The sequence below is a fragment of the Myotis yumanensis genome, unplaced genomic scaffold (genome assembly GCF_028538775.1).
Source record: "Myotis yumanensis isolate MYYU_CA2020_CCGP unplaced genomic scaffold, mMyoYum1.0.hap1 SCAF_3, whole genome shotgun sequence".
NCBI classification, from domain to species: Eukaryota; Metazoa; Chordata; class Mammalia; order Chiroptera; family Vespertilionidae; genus Myotis; species Myotis yumanensis.
In genome coordinates, this window is record NW_027223754.1 from 214942906 (window position 1) to 214964227 (window position 21322).

General features: G+C 51.9%; 3 protein-coding genes across 3 annotated transcripts; 2 read left to right on the forward strand and 1 right to left on the reverse strand.

Annotated features, from left to right (window-relative positions):
• Positions 1-4724: 4724 nt before the first annotated feature.
• Positions 4725-7720, forward strand: LOC139006551 (uncharacterized). The gene is made up of 2 exons (XM_070408864.1): positions 4725-5656; positions 7456-7720. The coding sequence occupies exons 1-2, from the start codon at positions 4725-4727 to the stop codon at positions 7718-7720; spliced, it is 1197 nt and encodes a 398-aa protein (XP_070264965.1).
• Positions 7721-7811: 91 nt separating this feature from the next.
• On the forward strand, positions 7812-9560 carry LOC139005834 (kelch domain-containing protein 7B-like). Its single transcript, XM_070408051.1, has one exon. It carries the CDS (start codon positions 7812-7814, stop codon positions 9558-9560), a length of 1749 nt encoding a protein of 582 aa, XP_070264152.1.
• Positions 9561-10841: 1281 nt separating this feature from the next.
• SYCE3 (synaptonemal complex central element protein 3) lies at positions 10842-17722 on the reverse strand. The gene is made up of 2 exons (XM_070408052.1): positions 17614-17722; positions 10842-10999 (listed from the first exon to the last, which is right to left on the reverse strand). Exons 1-2 carry the CDS (start codon positions 17720-17722, stop codon positions 10842-10844), a joined length of 267 nt encoding a protein of 88 aa, XP_070264153.1.
• Between the last annotated feature and the right edge of the window lie 3600 nt (positions 17723-21322).

The following is a 21322-nucleotide window of genomic DNA, read 5'->3' on the forward strand; positions in this document are numbered from 1 at the left end:
TATTATTTCTTGTCTCGTCTCTGTCATTTGTGCGCGGCCCTTCTCCAGAGCCCGAACACTGAACCACACGGGACGTGGGTCATCACATCTTAGGACCTCTTTCAATTCCATATAAATTTGAGGATGGGCTTTGCCATTTCTGCAAAAAAGGCTATTGGAATTTTGATAGAGGTTCCATTGAATCTGTAGGTCACTGTGGGCAGTACTGACATCTTAACAATATTGTCTTCCAATCCACGAATACAGGATGTCTTTCCATTTATTTAGGTCTGCTTTAATGTCAGCAATGTTTTTTAGTTTTCAGCTTCTTTGGTTACATTTATTCCCAAGTATTTAATTCTTTTATATTGTAAGTGGAATTGCTTTCTTTTCAGATTGTTTGTTGCTGGTGTATAGCAACACAACTGATTTTTGTGTGTTGACCTTGTATTTTGCAATTTTGCTAAATTTGTTCATTAGCTCAAGTTGCTTTCTTTTTGGTCCTTTGAGATTTTCTAGTATAAGATCATGTCATTTGTAAATTGAGATAGTTTTACCTCTTCCTTTCAAATCTGGACGCCTTTTTCTTTCTTTTTCTTCACTAATAGCTCTGACCAGAACTTCCAGTACAATGTTAAGTAGCAGCAACGAAAGCAGGCACTCTTTCCTTGTTTCTGTCCTTAGGGGATGGAACATTTTCAGTCTTTCACCATTGAATGTGTTAGCCGTGTGATTTTCTTAAAAACCCCTTATCAAAGTTCCCTTTGATTCTTACTAGTAGTTTTCTGAGTGTTTTCTTCATGAACAGGTACTGGATTTAAAGAATAATTCTTGTACTTTCTGTGTCAATTGAGATGATCATGTGTTTTTTCCCTTTGTTCTATTAATGTCCTCTAGTTCATTAATGTAGTCTAAAATTAATGTATTCTAATCAATATACCTCATTGATTGATTTTCTTACATTGAATCCCCCCTTGCATTCTTGGGATAAATTCCATTTGGTTATGATGTGTAACACTTTTAATATGGTATTGGACTGAATTTGCTCCTATTTTGTTGAGGATTTTTGCATCTATATTCATAAGGGGTGCTAGTCTGCAATCTTATTTTCCTGTGATGTATTTATTTGGCTTTGGTATCAGTATAATGCTAACATTATGGGATGAATTAGGAAGTGTTCCTGCCTCTTCAATTTTAGGGAAGAGTTTCAGAAGGATTGATGTTAAAAAGATTCTTCTTTTTTTTTTTTTTTAAATCCTCACCTGAGAACATTTTTCCATCGACTTTTAGAGACAGTGGGAGAGGCACACACACAGAAATATCTATGTGAGAGAGACAGAGCGACTGGCTGCTTTTGCACATGCCCTGATCAGGGTTGGGGATCGAGCCTGCAACCGAGGTACATGCCCTTGACCAGAATCGAACCTGGGACCCTTCAGTCCACAGGCCAACGGTCTTTCCAAAGTGCCCAACTGGCTAGGGCAAGGATTATTCTTTAAATGTTTGGTAGAATTCACCAGTGAAGCTATCTGGTCCTGGGCTTTTCTCTGTTGGAAAGTTGGGTTACTGATTCAATCTCTTTACTTGTTATAGGTCTGTTGAGATTTTCTATTTCTTTTGAGTCTATTTTGGTGGTGTGTGTCTGGCTAGTTTGTGAACTTTTCCATTTCATCTAAGTTATCTAATTCATTGGGATGTAATGTTCATAGTATTCTCTTATACTTTTCTTTCTGTAATGTCAGTAGTAATGTTCCCACTTTCATTTCTTATTTTAGTTATTTCTGTCTTTTTCCTTTTTTCTAAAGTCAATGTTCATTTAGATTTAATAATGTACCACTTTTTGTTGTTGTTGCTTTTCTTTCCTTCTGGCATTCTTAGTTCTTTGATCTGGTCTGATTTTCTTTATACCTGAAATATATAGATAGTTTAGAATTTCCTTCAGTGAAGACGCTCACTATTTGTCTGAAAATATTTTTATTTTGCCTTCATTCTTTTTTTTAGTTTTGTTTGTTTGTTTGTTTTTAAGGTTAATCTTCACCTGACTGGGAATCGAACCCACCACCTTTTGGTGTATGGGATGACGCTTCAACCAACTGAGCTACACCAGCTGATTATACAATATTTTTGTTGCTTTAAAAAAATTCCAATAACAGAGAAAACTTATATTTGATAAGGTTTGCTGCTCTCTACCATCTTATGTACATTAGCTGTCCATTGTATTAATCTTGGAATTATGTCTCCATTTCACTATGCTTTTCCTCCACTAAATGGGAAAGGACACAGTGGTGGCTGGGGCACCATCTAGCGTTGTTCAGGCTTGAGGATCACGTGTGGTGGGCTCTTGTGAGCGCTCCAATGGCCCAGCTCATGGGTGGATGTCCTTCCCCTCCCCAGCTCCTGGCATATGGGTGGTGACAGTTGCTGGTAGGGGGAGACTGTCTCCATTCTTGTACTGCTTGTGTCAGCTCTGAGGAAGCGGAAGCTCCCAGTACATAGGCCCGATTCCCTCCTTATTCCTTGTATTGACTGGGACAGCAGCTGGAAAAAGGAGCTCTTGGCCTAAGGGACCTTCCAGGGACCCATTTTGATTTTCATTTTCACCTTGATGGTAATTCGTGACATCTATGCTGTCATAGCACAACTAGAATAACTGTTAGGTTTCACGGTCTGTGGAGTGATCACATGTGCTTCTGACCTTGTCTCCTCCCAGCAGTCCAGTCTCACTCTCTCTGGGAAGTTAGGGAGGGAACATATCCCCACCCTCCCAATAGTTTCTCCACAAAGGGCCGAGTTTTGCCCTCGATCTGGATTGGACAAAGGGCGGTGTTTTCTTTCCGCAGAGAATGGGACTAGACCCTTCCTTGGTCACTGGTGTGTCTCCAGGACCCATCGTGGTCCTCAGCACCTTGCGAAGTCGGTAGGGATGATTTCCTGTGCTCGGTTCCTCCCCGCCTCGGCGTCTGAAGGGATCACTTTGTAGACGCCTCTCCCGTTCTCTGAAGCAGCCTGCAGCTCAGACCTGCGACAGGGGCCTTAAGAAGCTGGGTGGAGGTGCCTGATGGGGTGCATGTAAGGATGTCATCTACATCCTCTCAAGGTCTTCGGATCCCAAACTGAACCAAGAGGCAGAGCCTGGAAACAGGACAGAGAATAAGGGCCGAGTCCAGGAGGCCTGCCCCCACCTGAGGGTCACCTTAAGGCCTGGGCCCACCTCCCACCCCCTTGCTGACATCTAATATGCTCGGGGAGCTGTGAGGCAACCTGATGGGTGAGATACCTGAGGCTCAGTGGAGCCCAGGCTGGGTGCCAGGGACGCATCTTGGCCACCTCTTTGATGCCAGGGAGAAGTCCCCTGTCCCAGAAGAAGGAACAAATACACGTTGTGGGGGGCCCTGCTCTGTACCAGGGACTTCAGTCCCTTTTTCGTGTCTGGGCCCCACCTGGCACCTGTCTTAAGATTTACACCTGAGATCAGCTTAAGTGAGATGCAGATGGAGGAGGCAAAGCTCTTTCCCTGAGAAACCAGGCCCAGAGGGGAGGCAAGCTGCCTGCCCAGCGGGAGCCTCTGCCTGTCGGCCTGGGAGGGGCCTGAGTCCCAGTGCTGAAGGTGGGAGTGGAGTGATTCAGCCAGGACGAGGGAAGGTTGAGGATTGAGACGGGACACGCAGGTGTCAGGCTGATGGAGCACCCAGGGTGGGAGGAAGGTTTCTGGGGGATCTCAGGGCTGGATGATGGGAGTAGGTAACAGGAGTTGCATCAGCCTGGACTCGGGGTGCTCCAGGGCCTGGCGAGAGCAGCACTTGGGCAGTCAAGACACTGGAGGTGCAGGGGGCAGCCCAGGCGCTCTAGAAGGGCTGGGTGGGCTGTAATAATTCAGGCCAAATAAAGGGAAATACAAACTTCTGGATTTTCTTTATTTAAATCACTATTTTCTCTTGACAACTTAGAAAATTGCTTTTGAAAACTATTCAGTGTCTGCTGAGCTCAGGCAAGAGAAAGTCCCGAGGCTGGTAGAGGAGAGGGTGAGGGGCCTCCTCCTGAGCCCCAAAGTTTCCTGGGAGAGAACAGTGCCAGCCCCCTCTGCGCACCTTGAAGTGCAGAGGTCGGAGGCTGCCCCTCCGGAGCAGCCTTAGCCTTCTCTGTGCTGGACCCACACCCTCCCTCCTTAGTCTGAGACCAGCCTGTGGCTTGGCACCAAGGCTATGGCCCTACCACCACCCATCCCCCACTGGCCTACAGTGGAATCGTCTTCTCGAGTTTCTGGTAATTTTATCAGGGCTGCATCGTGTTGCTAAAACTACAGATAACATCTCCCTATGGGTAACTGTTCCCTGCTAGAGCCCCCTGAGGCTGGACCCAGGCTCAGAGGAGGGACACTGGGATGTGGGTTGGGTTTGGGGGCACGAGGGTCTATGAGGCAGACGCAGGCTGGCGGGGATGCTGGAACCGTATTGAGGTACGCTGCTTGCCACTGGAGCTTCTGGAACATGGGGTCTGGAGCTGGGTGGGGGGCCTGGAGAGGCCCCTGGAGCTGTTGCTAATTGTCTCCTGGCATCTGCAGCTGGTCCTGCTGACAAGCCCCTAAGCCCAGGTACAGGCACAGAGAGCCGCCCCTCCCAGTCCAGGGCCACCTTAACTGGGCGGGGCACACCGCTGATGCCATCTTCGGGAGGACAGGCCTGAGCGGGGGACTGGCTCTGCGAGGCACACACAGCTTCCAGCCTGCTCCCAGGTGGCCCAGCACCATGATCCAGGGCGTCTCTGAACCTGGTGGCCCCGGCTGGGGCTGGGACGGGGACGGGGACGATGACTGGGACAGTGCTGTGCTCACCCTGTTGGCGCTGGCTGTCGTGGCGGCCACGGCCCTGGCCCTGCACTGGTTTGGCTCTGGGCAGGACCAGGAGGCAGCAGGACCAGCATCCACCGGCCCCAGAGCCCAGCCTTCTCAGGCAGGAGGAGCTGGGCCAGCCCTGACCCCAAAGTCCAAGGTCAGTGGTGGCATCGAGGGACACAGCTCCGGGCAGGGGAAGCCAGAGCCTCCAGGACCCAGCCAGGCGAGTCCAGCTACAGCCAGTGCCCAGGACCACCAGCCCCACGGAAGTGAAGGTCTGACTGCCACGGCCGCAGCGCCACCCAAGACACCCAGCGAGGCGGCCAGTGGAGGGGCCTTGGGACAGCAGCATGGCAATGCCAGCCCTGGAGTCGCCCGAGGTGCAGGAAAGCAGCAGCCCAGGCTGGGTGCTTCCCTCCCGGGTAGGAGCAAAGCCGGGGGGACGCCTGCCCCGCTCCTGATACACTTCACTCCTCCGAGTCCGGACAGAGACATGGAGGTGCAGGCGGAGGCAGGAGGCCTCTCAGCCAAGGCACCAGCTCACCAGGCCCCGATCCACACGGTGGAACAAGACACCGGCTCCTGGAAACACGGAGCGGGGCCACCTGGCTCACTGGGGAGGCGGTCAGGCAGCCGGCGGTGGCAGGTGGATGACAGCTCAGGAGAGAGAACTCGGCGCCTCCCAAAGCTGGACCCCCTGCGCCTGGGTGCGGTGGTGAGTGTGTGGGATGCTGTGGATGCAGCCAGCACCTTCTCTGCAGGTGCCCAGAGGCCCCGTTACCGCCATGAGCTGCCTCCACCAGACTCTGTGCAGACTGGACGCCTGACAGATGGCTCAGAGAGGGGGTGCGGGAAAAGCAGCCCCCAGCCAGACCAAGTTTTAGCTCTGGATTCAGGGACCAAAGCTGGTGAGAGCAGGGAAGCTGGGCCCTGGGCTCCCGGGGAGTCTCAGGGGTCCCCAGCGTCTGTGGAAGGCTGGCCCTGGGCAAGGAGGGAGGTCCTTGTCACCAAGAGCTTCAGCCAGACCCCAGGCTTCATAGGACCACGGCCAGAGGGGCAGCAGTGGGGGCGCCCACTCTTGTCCCAAGAGGGGACCACAGTGATCTGCACTATGGGAAAGGCTGGGGTGAACGGCTCTGGAGACCACTCTTTCTTCCGCTCAGATTCAGGCAGGACAGAAAAGCAAGGGGCCCGCAGTGTCGGAAAAGGGAGAGGATCCGGGCGAGGCCAGGGGGAGCCGAGCAGTGGACAGGTGGCTGGCTGTCTGGACACAGGGAAGCCAGCCACAGACGGCCTCAGTTGTGTCTCCTCCCTGCATCCCTCAGCCACACCCCCCCTACTCATGCCTGAGCCCCTCTCTCCCTCAGCTTCCCTGACCGAAGCACATCCCAACCGAGGTCTCTTACCTGCAGCCCTGACTCATCTGATCTCCTCTCCTTCACACTCTTTGCCCCTCAGAGTTGACCAGGGTCCTGCCAAGGATGAAAATCTCAGAGCAGTGCCAGCCCCAGCCCCAGGCCCAGCCCCAGCCCCAATCCCAGCCCCAGCTGCATCCCCTGCCCCAGCCCCAGCTGCATCCCCTGCCCCAGCTGCATCCCCAGCCCCAGCCCCAGCTGTATCCCCTGCCCCAGCCCCAGCTGCATCCCCTGCCCCAGCTGCATCCCCTGCCCCTGCCCCAGCCCCAGCTGCATCCCCTGCCCCAGCCCCAGCTGCATCCCCTGCCCCAGCCCCAGCTGCATCCCTAGCCCCAGCCCCAGCTGCATCCCCTGCCCCAGCTGCAGCCCCAGCCCCAGCCCCAGTTGCAGCCCCAGCCCCAGTCCCAGCTGCAGCCCCAGCCCCAGCCCCAGCTGTACCCCCTGCCCCAGCCCCAGCTGCATCCCCAGCCCCAGCCCCAGCCCCAGCTGCATCCCCAGCCCCAGTCCCAGCTGCATCCCCAGCCCCAGCCCCAGCCCCAGCCCCAGCTGCATCCCCAGCCCCAGCCCCAGCCCCAGCTGCATCCCCAGCCCCAGCCCCAGCCCCAGCTGCATCCCCAGCCCCAGCCCCAGTCCCAGCTGCATCCCCAGCCCCAGCCCCAGCTGCATCCCCAGCCCCAGCCCCAGCTGCATCCCCAGCCCCAGTCCCAGCTGCATCCCCAGCCCCAGCCCCAGCCCCAGCTGCATCCCCAGCCCCAGCCCCAGCCCCAGCCCCAGCTGCATCCCCAGCCCCAGCCCCAGTCCCAGCTGCATCCCCAGCCCCAGCCCCAGCCCCAGCTGCATCCCCAGCCCCAGCCCCAGCTGCATCCCCAGCCCCAGTCCCAGCTGCATCCCCAGCCCCAGCCCCAGCCCCAGCCGCACCCCCAGCTGCATCCCCAGCCCCAGCCCCAGCTGCATCCCCTGCCCCAGCTGCATCCCCAGCCCCAGCTGCATCCCCAGCCCCAGCCCCAGCTGCATCCCCAGCCCCAGTCCCAGCCACAGCAGTAGCTCTAGCCACTGCCCCAGCTGCATCTCCAGCCCCAACCCCAGGCCCAACTGCAACCCCAGCCACAGCTGTAGCTACAGCCCGAGCCCCTGACCCAACCCCTGCCCCAGCAGCAGCCACAGCCCCAGTTGCTGCTGCATTCCTAGCTCCCACCTCAGTCCCTGCCCCTGTTGCAACCCCTGCCCCAGCTACAACCCCTGCCCCAGTCCCAGCTGCAACCCCTGCCCCAACCCCAACCCCTACCCCAGCCCCTGCCCCAGCCCCAGCCCCTGCCTCAGCCCCAACCCAAGCCCCAACCCGTACCCCAGCCCCTGCTGCAACCCCAGCCCCAGCCCCTGCCCCAGCTGCAACCCCTGCCCCAGCCCCAACTCAAGCCCCAATCCCTGCCCAAGCCCAAGCCCAAGCCCAAGGCTCTGCCCTAGCCTCAGCCCCAGCCCCAGTCCCCACAAGTAAGTCAAAGCCTGCAAGTCAGGAGCCTAGTGTGACTCTTCGCAAGGGCAACCAGGAGGGGCAGATCTCAACTAGCTGGGGAAATCTTATTTCAATGGTTCTTAGGAGTCACCCCTTCCCCAGGCTAGAGAGGCCCCAAGGGACAGCCCTAAGGGCAGCTCCAGAGAGCCCTAGAGAGCCCTGTACTTCCACAGCCTCGGAGAACAGGGAGTCTGGTTCTCTCCCTGAAGGGGCCATCCCTGGTCTCAAGGACAGGCATGGCTCCCCAGCAGGGGTGGCTACAGGGGCTGGCACAGGGGGCCTGGCTGAGGCAGGATGTCAGCCGCAGCACAGAAGCTCTGAGGCTAACGAGGCTGCAGTGCCCAGGGCCCCAGCTCCGCTGTCGCTGTCGGAGCAGAGGAAGCCTGGCCCTGCACCCATTCCCTCTGCCAGGCGGGACCCGCAGCCTGTCCCCAGGCCACGGAAACACAGCATGTGTGAACTAGCCAAGAGCTCTGAGCTGAAGGCCAGCCAGGCGGCCCCAGGAGAGGCGCCAGGGAAGAGGCCCAGCCCTGTAGGCAGCAGGGAGGTCCTCACAGAGGAGCAGAAAGAGGCCCGCAAACTCATGGTGTTTCTGCAGAGGCCTGGGACCTGGGGGGTGGTGGAGGGGCCCCGGAAGCCCAGCTCCCCTGCCCGGGAGCCAGCTTCGGCAGCAGCTCTGCAGCGGCGGCTGGACCTGGGCAGCTGCCTGGATGTCCTGGCCTTTGCCCAGCAGCACGGGCAGCCCGTCCTGGCCCAGGAGACCTATGCTTTGATGAGCGACAATCTGCTGCACGTGCTGGGCGACCCGAACCTCTACCGGCAGCTGAGTGGGGCCGACCGGGAGCGCATCCTGAGCCTTCGAACTGGCAGGGGCCAGGCGGTGCTGGGGGTCCTCGTGCTGCCCAGCCTCTACCAGGTGAGCCGTCCAGGGCTCACAAGGGGCCCTCGAGTGGAGGAGGCTCCTGCCACAGGTCCTGCGCCCCTGCCTCCTCCATCGCACCTGCACGTGTTCAACCCCCAAGAGAACACCTGGCGGCTCCTGACCCAGGTGCCGGAAGAGGCCCCGCTGCGGGGCTGTGGCCTCTGCACCATGCACAACTACTTGTTCCTGGCAGGGGGCATCCGTGGCTCAGGCTCCAAGGCCATCTGTTCCAATGAGGTCTTCTGCTACAACCCTCTGACCAACATCTGGAGCCAGGTGCGGCCCATGCAGCAGGCCCGTGCCCAGCTCAAACTGGTGGCCCTGGACGGGCTGCTCTACGCCATCGGTGGCGAGTGCTTGTACAGCATGGAGCGCTACGACCCCCGCACCGACACCTGGACCTCACGGGCGCCCCTCCCCGCAGGCACCTTCCCTGTGGCTCACGAGGCTGTGGCCTGCCGTGGGGACATCTACGTCACTGGGGGCCACCTCTTCTACCGCCTGCTCAGGTACAGCCCGGTGAAGGATGCGTGGGAGGAGTGCCCCTACAGCGCCAGCCACCGGCGGTCCAGCGACATGGTGGCACTGGGGGGCTTCCTGTACCGCTTTGACCTGCTGCGGGGGGTGGGTGCCGCCGTGATGCGCTACAACACCGTGACAGGCTCCTGGAGCAGGGCCGCCCCCTTGCCCCTGCCGGACCCGGTCCCGCTGCGCTGCACCGTGCTGGGCAACACCATCTACTGCCTCAACCACCAGGTCACTGCCACCTTCACGGTCTCCGAGGGGACTGCCCAGTTCCAGGCCAAGGAGCTGCAGCCTTTCCCCCTGGGGAGTAAAGGGGTCCTCTGTCCATTCATCCTGACTCTGCCCCCCTCGGACCCGCTACAGACTTCCCTCTGAGCTGCGCCAGGGCTGCCCTGCCCCTCTTCAGGCAGACTCTGGGCCAGGCTGCGAGGCGGGTGGGGCAGGGGAAAGGGGCTGCTCTTCTTTCTGGGACGACTTCCCTTTTCTGTTATAATGAGCCTCATGTCTGGCCCTCCTTCCCCTCCTGCGAGAGCCAGGCTCCCTGTACCTGGAAGCTGGTGGCGTGGCGTCCCTACCACAGCCACGTGCCTCCTGCTTTATTATTGAGTCCTTGCTCCAATGCCTCAGCTTGCTCTCAGGAATCATTCTCGGCGCAAAGGACCCCCACCGGCCAGATTCCTGTCACAGCACCAACCACACTGCCTGGAAATAATCTGCCAGGGACCCCGGGGTCCCCATGAACCTGGACTTGGCTGGCTGAGGAGTTGGCAACTGCTGAGCCCAGGAAGGAGATGGCTTCCCTAGGGCTCCCAGCTAGGCAAGAGGCCCATGAGGGGCTGGAAGAGGGAACAGGGAACAAATAAGTCTCCAGAGAAACGTTATAGCCTCTGGGATTTCCTGCCCGTCCTGAGGCCTCGGGGAACCTGGCTTGGCTGTTCCCAGAAACAACTCTTAGGTCCCTTTTGTCTGAAACCCTTGTCTGTGACACTGCTCTGCTGTCTGGAGCCCCTGCCCATAACCCCAGCCTAGACCAGGACTGCTGGGGCTCATGTCCTTCTGCAGCCTTGTGGGGTCTCTCCCACCTGCTCAGCCCTTCCATTTCCCACCCCACTTCCCACTAACTCTCTTCTTACATGAGACCTGGGCGCACCCCAGCTCTGCCCCTTATTAGCTGTGGGACTTGGGCGAGACATCTGTCTTCTCACCTGTGAAGTGGGGATATAATGGGCATGTCACTCAGGGGAATTCTGAGAACATAGGTCACAGATATGAGCACCTGGCACAGCCCACTTTGGAACCCTCCACAGGAAGGAAAATAAATCTGAATACGGCAGCCCGTCCCACCCTCTGACCTGGTTTGTCCCTGGCTGGCCCTTTTTGCTTTTTATTCTATGCTTGTCACTACATATGCTTCATTCATTGGCAGCATCTGCATCTTACACACCCCACATTTTGTTCACAAGGTTTCACATGGAGCTGGGGGGACAGAAAGGAGTCCTCAGGATGTGCTTGAAAATAAGTTTATTGAGAAACAGGTGCAATGCATGCAGCTGTGTGTTTGGGTCACTGTTTCTTTGCTAGGCAGAGAAGGCTCCACCCGCTGTGGCTCTGCACACAGACAGACCCAGCGTGGTGGCTGCAGGGTGGGGTCGGGGCCTACTGCGTGCGCTTGGTCTCACTAAGCAGCTCTTGCCAGTTCTTCTCCATCTCTTCCTTGCAGTTGAGGAAGGCGTCCTCCAGCCGGCGCATGGACTCTGCCAGGGTGGGGTTGGTGCGTATCACCACCATGTCGTAGGCCATCCATGTGGCTTGCACTGCAACAACCAGACAGGCCTGGTCAGGCCACAGGATGGGGCTGTGGTGCCGGAGCACCCCAGGGACCATACCAGGCTGAGTGACCCAACTATTCTAAGGAGAGAAAGCTGGGCAGCCACTTGATACAGGGCTCACAACCTCGCACCCCCTCACCCCCCCGATTAAAACTACTCCCTTCACAGAGCAGTAATGAAACTTCTCTAATCTCACACAAGTCTTAACTTCTGGATATATCAGCCATGACACTAAAAGGCTGCAGGCCAGTCTGATATGAAATGCTAGGAAAAATGAGAGCAAAAGCAGACCCTTACCTAGCCACAGTTCACAGCTAGTGGCTGAAGGGTGACCCTTAAGAAGTCTTAACACCCACCAAGCTCACAGGCTCAGGTATGGCTGACCACTCCCACTCCTGCAAGGCCCTGAGTCTCATGTTACCTCGTGCTCAGTGGCCTGAATGCCTGTCCACCTCCACCCGGGCATCTCTGTGCTTTAATTAAAAGGCCAGTCCAGAGCTTCTCCTTCTGGGAAGGTTTGCTGCACCCCACATTAGGTGTCCTCTGGTGCTCACACTACACTGACCGACTTCCTTGCCCTTTCCCTTTAAGAGCAACTTGAGGGCAGTGTGCCCTGGGCCTACAGGTGAACATGTGCTGCTTGTACAGAAACCCCACCCCCTTTTCTCTGCAGTACCCACCCCATTAGTATGGCTCTGCCCTCGAGAACTACAAAGAACGAGGGTCCTAGCCCTTCTGCACGACAGGAAGAGTTGTTAGGAAAGGTATGCGCAGTATCTCAACAGACAGAGGGCTATGACTGCACAAGTGCAGGAATTCTCGAACTTTTGGAAGCACGGGAGTTCCTTGGGACACCTGTTAAGATGTAGACTGCTGGCCCCTCCTACAACTCAAAGGTTCTGTCTAGCAAGTTGGGAATGGTGCCCAGGGACCTGCATCTTAACAAGCATCTGGATAATTTTGGTGTGGTGGGTGGGTGGGAGGGTGGGGAGGCTGCTGACCATTCTTTCAGACCAACTGGACAGCAGGTGGAACATGAACTGAGAATCAGAGTTTTACTCCAACTCTCCACTTGCTGGCTGTGGAACCTACAAGTGACTTAAACTTGTTCACCTCAGCCTTCTCATCTGTAAGGGTCAGACAACGTCCCAATCTCATGGTCCCCTTGAAGATTAAGTAAACTGCCTAGCACATATTAGGTGCTCAAGAAAGAAGAAACTTTTACTATAAAATAAATAATTGAGGTAGTTAGGGTAGGTAAGAAATTAAAATTCAAGATAAAAAATGCTCACAGAAATGAATCTCAGATCATCCTATAATGCAGCTGGAATTCCAGCTGAGTTTCCTAAGGCCAAAGCAGAAAAGGAAACATGATCAGCTACAAGACTCAGTGACCATAAAATAAAAACAAACTCACTGTTTAAGAATCTTTTATCCTAAGAAAAAAAATTGTCCTATAGGTATATTTTATGAGAAGTGTAATGTAGTTGAAAATGCCCTTGATGACATCCTACCTTAAACGCAAGGTATTCTTCCATGACTATAATTGTAATCACAGGTGAAAGAAAGCTAGTGGCATAGCACCAAAGCACAGTTCAGAAAAGGCACTTCAATGAGACACCAAAACACAACAGCAAGTTCACAGCCCTCTTCTGATTTGATCCAAGAAAAAGTATATAGAATACATAGAACAGAACTCAATCACCAGAACACTCTCAAGCAATATATGTCTCGAGTTTTCATTTATTCAGTATTTATTGAGCACCTCCTTTATGCTGGCATTTTATCAGGCAGCCATGACAATAAAGCTGTACAGAGGCTAGACACCCCCTACCTTCATGCAGTATCTATCTATACTAGTTGCAGTGGGAGGAGACAGATAAACATACAAGACAATTTCAAATTGTGAAAGGTGCTGTGAAGGAAATAAGTAGTATGTGTTGTGATAGAGAAACGGGGTAGGAGGAGTCATATTACAGGCCAGGTAGTGAGGGCAGGCACCCTCTGGGCATTTTTGGTAAGGATTGTGCAGCAGCAAAGCCAAGGTCATAATCAGTGGAGGGGCCTGAACAGCAGGTATTCTGAGAGGCTAATCAGAACTTGCCTGTACACTTTGAAAACCCACTGGGTAAAGCCAAGGTCCTTGCACGGAAATTAAGAAACAATGGTCAAGTTGTATGCTGTGAACTCTGAGGACCAAGAACTGCTCCTGGTGGCTACCTGGGCAAAAAAAAAAAAAAAAAAAAAAAAAAAAAAAAAGCAGAGCCTAGCAGCCATTTCTGCACAGAATTCTGCATAGAAGGGTTCTCAAGTCAAGGAGAAGCCTCTGCACTGAACTGCCTGCCTGCATTGTATTGCTGCTAGCTGAGCCAGCCCTTATAAAGGAGTTCCTGGAATCCTATTTCAACCATTAGGACCGAGGCTTTCCCAATCCAATCAGAGCTGCGCAGCTCAGACCAATTGGAGCAGTTCTATTCTGACCAATCAGGGACGAGGGGCTGGGACTTCTGTCTATATAAGCCAGCTCCCAGCCTACCAAAGACTGCCCCTGAACACCACCTCACAGCAGAGCTTCCTTGCTGATGAGGGGCCTGGCCCAGGGCAGCTGTGATGCAGTACTGTTCCACAGCAGTACTGTTTTCATAGTCACGCTGTATTACCGTGGAGCTGTTTGCACCAAAGAAAGTTTCCTTCTTTACTCCAAACTGGGGATTCCTGTTAGCGTTTGAATTGGCACCAATGACCATTGGTGGACAGCACCTAGATGCAGAATTTAGTAAAGGATGAGGATAGTATCCCAAACATCTGTTTAGGAGAGAGAACTAACTAGTGATACAGTAAGTGGATTTGCTTTGGGAGCCTGGAAAGTAGAATTGGAAGACAGAGAGCACAGGGAATGAGACAAGAGGGCTAGCTGACCAGGAAATGGGATGATGACAAGCCTGGAGGTCACAGGCCACAAGTTAATTCAAATAATTGGCAAAACAGACCAACCAACATTTTAAAATGTAAATGGGTGAAATTCTACCAAATTTTGAAAGAACAGTTAATGCTTATCTAATACAAGTAATTCAAAAAATTAGGAAAAGAAGGAAGACTAATAATCTCACTATATGGGCTGGTGTAATTTTTTAAGAAAAGCATTTCCTAGTGGCATTCCACTTATATAGCAGAAAATTTGAGAATAGAGATAAGAAAAAATCCTATATAATAAAAGCCTAATATGCTAAGTGTTCGACCGTTCATTCGACCGTTTGACCAGTCGCTATGATGTGCACTAACCACCAGGGGGCAGAGGCTCTGACTGGTAGGTTAGCTTGCTGCTGGGGTCCAGCCGATCAGGACTGGACGAGAGAGGCTGGACACGCCCTGGAGCCACCCTCCTGCGATCCCTCCCTGGCCTCTAAAATATTTCTTCTAATTAATTTCCTTTCAATGTGCACGAATCCATGCACTGGGCCTCTAGTAAATACGTAATTTTCTCTAAGCTGGTTTATTCCAAAACAAAAGACAACATGAGAAAAATTGTAGGTCTACCTCACATGAATATAGATGTGAAATCCTAAATATAACATGAGCTAATGAAATCTAACAGTGTGCTAAGATAATATGTTATGATTAAGCAGGATTTGTGAAAGAAATTCAAGGATGCTTAAATATCAGAAATTCAATCACTATAATTAACCACATTTATAAAAAGAGGGAAATAATAGAAATATCTCAATGCAAAAAAGGCAGGTAATAAAGTTTAATAATACCTATTTGTGATTTTAAACAATCAAAATTCTAACAAATTAGGAAGAGAAGGAGACATCTTTAACTTACTAAAGGTGATATACCAAAAACTTATGGCAAACTCATATGTAATGGAGAAACTGTGGATACATTCTCTATAAGACTGGTATCAAACAAGGGTGCTTCTACTAATATTATTGTTATTGGATATGCTGGTAAATGGAATAGAAAAAAAGAAATAAATGGTGTAAGGATTGAAAGGTAAAACTATCAGTATTTATAAATTATAAAAATGTATCCTATATAATAAAAGCCTAATATGCAAATTGTCCCCTCAACTGGGAGTTCAACTGGGAGTTTGACCAGAGATGGGGCCAGCCGGCCAACCATCCACGGCCCCTCCCCGGCTAGTGGTGGTGGCAGGCAGCCGGGGGAAGGGTGGCTCCGGCCAGAAGCCGGTAGCTGGCAGCCAGCAGCGGCTAGGGACCCTAACCATGCATGAAATTTCGTGCACTGCGTCTCTAGTATGAAAAAAATAAAGATTTAAAAACTAAGTCAATCTTAAAAAATAAAAGTTAAAAGGGGGAATATGCCCTATTAGATATCAAGACAACTTATAAATTCCTATTTTAAAAATAGTGTGGTACAGACAAATAGACCAATGGAAGAAAAAAGTAAGCTCAGAGATAGACCTAAGTATATATGGGAATTTAGCACATGATAAAATAACACACACAAAAAATCAATGAAAAAAGGATAGTGTACTCCAGATATACTAAAGATATAAGTATGAAAGGTACAAATAATATTTATAGATCAAAATTTAGCAGGTATAGGGACTTCTTAAAAACCACAAACCATAAGGCAAAATTTGGTGGATTTATTTTTATAAAATTTTTAAAACTAAGGACAATACGGACAAAGTTTTCATAAAAATGGTAGAATATAAGAAATTTACAGTGCATAAAGCTAATAATGGGTTAATATCAAGAATATATAAGAAACTACTTCAAATTGATAAGACAGGAAATTCAATAATTTAAAAAAAACCCTGAAAAATAACAAGTATTAGCAAGGAAGTGGAGAAATCTTGTATACTGCTGGAGGGATTATGAAATGGTGCACCATTGTGTAAAACAGTTTGACATTCCTTAGAAAGCTAAATATAGAATTACCATATGACCTAGCAATTCTACTTGTAGGTAATACACCAAACAATTGCAATCCAGGTACTCAAAACAAATACTTGTACACATGTGTTCATAGCAGCACTATTCACAATAGCCAAAAGGTGGACATATCCATCAATGGGTGAATGAATAATTAAAAATATGACATTCATACAATGGAATATTATTCATGGATATAAAGGAGTAAAGTACTAATACATGCTACAATAGAAATGAACCTCGAAAATGTTATGCTAAGTCAAAGAAGCCAGAAACAAAGTGTCACATACTATTATATGAATCATTTATATAAAATATCCAAAATAGGTAAATTCATAGAAAGTAAAAACAGACTGGTGGTTGCCAGGGGCCAAGGATAGAGAAGTATGAGAACGACCACTTAATGGGTACAGAGCATTCTTTATGGGTGATGAAAATGTTTTGGAACCAGACAGAGTTGGTGGCTGCATAAGATGGTGAATATATTAAATTTCATCAAATTTATACTTAAACGGGTTAATTTTATGTTATGTATTTCACCTTAATAAAATATTATTTAAATTTAAGCTGTAGATTACTAGTATAATTATCTTTACTTTTCAGAAGTGGAATTAGCCAGATTACACAACTAATAAGTGGCACAGGCAGCATTTGACCCAGGTAATCAAGCACCAGTGTCCATATTTTTAAGTATTTACGGTATACTATTTCTTATGTTCCATAAGAGGACACCCAAAAGATTAACAAGCATATGAGAAGAGTCTGGAACTCATCAGAGAAATAAAAATGAAAACACTCAGCTATCATTTTACACGCATTATACTGGCAAAATTAGAAAGCTGGATAATATCAAGCGTTTGTGAGCTTGTGGTATCTAAGAACCCCTAAGCACTGCTGATGGAAGTAAGTTCTGAATCAGATATTCTATGAGGTTATCTGGTAGTGTCCCTAAAAGTATTGATCCATGGGCATAGATGTATGAAGATGTTCACTGCAGCCTGGTCGCCCCCAATTGCCCTCCCCTGCTGACCTGGTTGTACCTAACTGCCCTCCCCTGCAGGCCTGGTCCCCCCCCAATTTCCCTACTCTGCCAGCCTGGTCACCCCTAACTGTCCTCCCCTGCAGGCCTGATTGCCCCCAACTGCCCTCCCCTGCTGGGCTGGTCCCCCCCAACTGCCCTCTCTTTCAGGCCTGGTCCCTCCCAACTGCCGTCCCCAGCTGGCCTGATCACCCACAACTGCCCTCCCCAGCTGGCCTGATCACCCACAACTGCCCTCCCCTGCTGGCCATCTTGTGGCAGCCATTTTATGACCACATGGGGGTGGCCATCTTGTGTGTTGGGGTGGTGGTCAATTTGCATATTACTCTTTTATTAGGATCATTTGTCATTTGCTGAATACTTGAGCTTAGGTCTGGTACTGTGTGTGTGCCTAGTTATTATTTCTGCTCTCAAAAAGATAACAGTCCAATTGCAGTAATTAGATGCAAACACATAAAATAACTAGAAAATAATTCAAGGCACTATTCAGTGGAAAGTGTCAATTTCTGTGGCACAATTGTTACATGGTATAGAAGTTGAGAGGTGGTCAGGGAAGGCCTTAGTAAGAAGGCACTTGATTGGAGCTTGAAAGTATAGGGAGGATGTGAGCTACTGGGAAGAAGGGCCAAGGCACCCTGCCTGGGAAAACAGCCTACCTGAGATTTTCTCCATCTCTTCCAATATCTTTTCCAAGTCTTTATTCAGGTCGGACAGCATTTTCAGCATGTTGTCGCAGTTTCTTTCCCCAGGGTCAGATTCAGCCATCTAGGCCGCGCACAGAAAGAAGATGCAGTGAGACAGACTTGAGTGAGGGGTGAAGGGTGAGGAGACTGGGGTGAGGGGTGAGGGGTGAGGGGTGAGGAGACTGGGGTGAGGGGTGAGGAGACTGGGGTGAGGGGTCGGGTGAGGAGACTGGGGTGAGGGGTGAGGAGACTGGGGTGAGGGGTGAGGGGTGAGGAGACTGGGGTGAGGGGTCAGGTGAGGAGACTGGGGTGAGGGGTCGGGTGAGGAGACTGGGGTGAGGGGTGAGGGGTGAGGAGACTGGGGTGAGGGGTGAGGAGACTGGGGTGAGGGGTCGGGTGAGGAGACTGGGGTGAGGGGTGAGGGGTGAGGAGACTGGGGTGAGGGGTGAGGGGTGAGGAGACTGGGGTGAGGAGTGAGGAGACTGAGGTGAGGGGTCGGGTGAGGAGACTGAGGTGGGGTGAGGAGATTGGGGTGAGGGGTCGGGTGAGGAGACTGGGTGGGCTGTGGAGGTGAGGGGTGACGGCCCCTTGATCCGGGGCTTCTGCAGGGTCCGGCGGGTGGCCCGGCACAAGGGCGTCAGAGCCACTCACCTCCTGCTCCGCCAGGACGCAGGTTCTGTCAGCTCCGCCGATGCGCCAGGGCCAGGGGCCTGAGGAGGCGCTTCCGGAAGACCCGCCCCTTTCCGTTACCAGGCCCGCCCCTCCGGAGCTGGCCTCTTGTTCTCATTGGCTAATATTCTGGAGAGGAAGGGGTGGGGCCTCCAGCACATGGCTGCGCCCAAGTTCCAGCCTCGAGGTCTCATTGGCTGTGTCCAGAGTAGAAGGGGCGGGGCCACCGGAGGCTGGCCCCTCAGGCACGTGATTCTTGGAGGAGGGGCTAAGGTGGGGCGGGTAGAGCTGCGAGGCGAGGGCGCTCCCTGTTCTGACAGCTGCGTTCCTCCTCTTGGCTTTTTGAGGGTCAGATGGATCGTGCGCGGCCCTGTTCCCCGGACCGCTGTGTCGGCGGCGTCCGGGCGGCACTTGGCACAGCAGGCGCTCATAAACATCTGTTCAACGAATAGCTGGAAGCCTGAATATCGACAGTCTTCACAACCACCACATCGTCATTGCTGCATCTGTCTTAACGGAAGAGGAAGCCGAGGCTCGGGGAGATGAGGCAGGCAGGGCCCAGGTACCAGGACATGCAGCGGAGAGAGCAAAGCTTCCAAACCAGGTCTGCGAGGTGCCGCTGGCCTCCAGGCGGTGGCAGCACAAACCACCGAGCAGGGACCGGAGAGAGAGGCCCTGCCTGCCCTTCGAGAGGCTGCGCACGGGGCTGTGGTCGGGAGGAGGCCAGAGAGACCGCTCGGGCCTCTGTAAGCCAGTCCAGGGAGCTCAGTCTGTGGACGGGGATGGACACCTTAGAAGGGTGGTAGGCGGAGCGGTGACGTGGTGAAGGGGCCTCTCTGGCTGCTGGAGGGAGGCCAGAGAGGGAGTTGGCTGTTGCTGATGTTTGGATGAGTAATGATGGAGATGTGGACAGGGCAGGTGGTGGTCACGGTGGAAGGAAGTAAAGCCATTTAGAAAGCACACTTGACGGTTTGTAATGTGGCAAGTTCAGAAGGAAGGAAGGAACTGGTTACTGGTTAGGGTGATGCCACTGGCTGAGATGGGGAAGTGGGGGAGAGAAGCCCATTTGGAAGATTGTCAACCTCGTAAACAGCTTGTGTTTGAAATTCCTAAACTGGGACCCACTGAGTTTTCTCTCAGGAATGCCGATCCTTAGCAGACTGATTGCAGAGCAGAAAAAACAACTAGAGTTGAGCTAGATCGCCTGGGCACAGAATGAGTCCTTGCCTATCTATTGAGGAGTCTGCTGCCTGGGCCATACACCCTCCTCAAGCTGCCACCTTCCTGTCCCTTCCCACCTGTGAGCCACCCTGCATACTTGCTTAGACTGCCCAGAGAAACATGAATCAGGAATAGCGCAATGAAGGCGGCTTCAGGAGGAGGAGTTTACCAGGCTGAGGAAGGGCACAGGATTCCGGGCAGACGGTTCAGTGAAGGAAAGGCCAACTTTAGTGGAGAGTATGTTGGGCTCAGGGTTCTTGGGGAGTCACAGGGGAGACTCAGAGATCAGTTGGGCTGGGATGTGAGGGGCCTGGAGTACCCTGCCCAGCAGAGGGAGGTGGACTGTCTCAAACACCCTGTGGAACCCAGGCCCAGGATGGGCTCTCAGGACGCCCAGAGATGCCAGTGTGATCTGCCCATGCCCTTGTGCTTCTGAAACTGGTAACTGTTCACCAAATGTTTCCTTTATATCCTGGGCACACAGCTAGACTGTATTTCCCAGCCTCCCTTGCAATGTGAGTCCTGGTTAGAGGGAGGTAGATGGAAGTGCTTTGTGTCACCCAGGCCAGGTCCATAAAAGCCTCCCATGAGTGATCCTCTGTCTCGCCCTATATACCTGCTAGAGGTTGAGCCCAAGGCAACTTGGGAGTGACCTGAGGAAGTCAGGGAGGGCTCTGTCAGCACATGCCTTTGAATAATGTCTGGAGCAGAGTCTGTCTCAGCCAACTGAGCAGGAATTAAACTTCTATTGAGATTTCAGGGTGTATCTGTTGTGATTAGCCTTAACTAGTACAGATCTGCAAAACCATGGGGCACAAGGAGCTTGTTTGGGTCTGATGGGTGCTCACCAGAGGTTTATACCCTAGTTGTGCACAGTGGTTTTTCTTATTTTAACCCAGAACAGGTCAGATAACTTTGGCTGAATTTTAACATTAATTAAAAGCCAGCTGATAAAAACTCTGCTCACTGCTGCTCTCCCAGGGCTGGGCAAGCTGATGTGCCCAGAAGCCCACCCAAATGGACACCTCCCCAGGGTAGGTTACACAGGCACCGGAGAGGCAGAGGTCTGGGAACAAAGCTCTGCTATGGAAGGTAACATTTTGTGAGCACAGGTGTACTTTTATAAACCTCTCAGGGAGACTCCCAAGAGGTTAGGAGCCTCTGCCCTGGGGTCCTCCCATGCGCTTTCAGGGTTTTAACTTCCTTCAAAGCTGTTACCAGGAGCCTAGATGTTAGCTTTTAAAAATATTTTATTTATTTTTAATCCTAACCTGAGGATATTTTTTCCATTGATTTTTAGAGAGAAAAATGAAAGGGAGGGAAGAGGAAGAGAGAGAGAAAGAGAGGGGGGAAACATTGATGTGAGGGACCGGGATTGTGATCAAACCTGCAACCGAGGTACATGCCCTTAACTCGGAATCGAGAGACCCTTTAGTCTTTGGGCCAACGCTCTAACCACTGGGAAAAACTGGCCAGGGTGATTTCCTTAGCTTTTACTTTATTTTTCAAGAATCCATGAATATTTCTTTTTTAAAAATATTTTTTTTTATTGATTTTTTACAGAGAGGAAGGGAGAAGGATAGAGAGAAACATCAATGAGAGAGAAACATCCATCAGCTGCCTCCTGCACACCCACTACTGGGGATGTACCCGAAACCAAGGTACATGCCCTTGACCGGAATCGAACCTGGTGCCCTTCAGTCCGAAGGCTGATGCTCTATCCACTGAGCCAATATTTCTTATAGACATGTCAAATTCAACATTTAAAGAACCTCATTTAATCATCCAATTA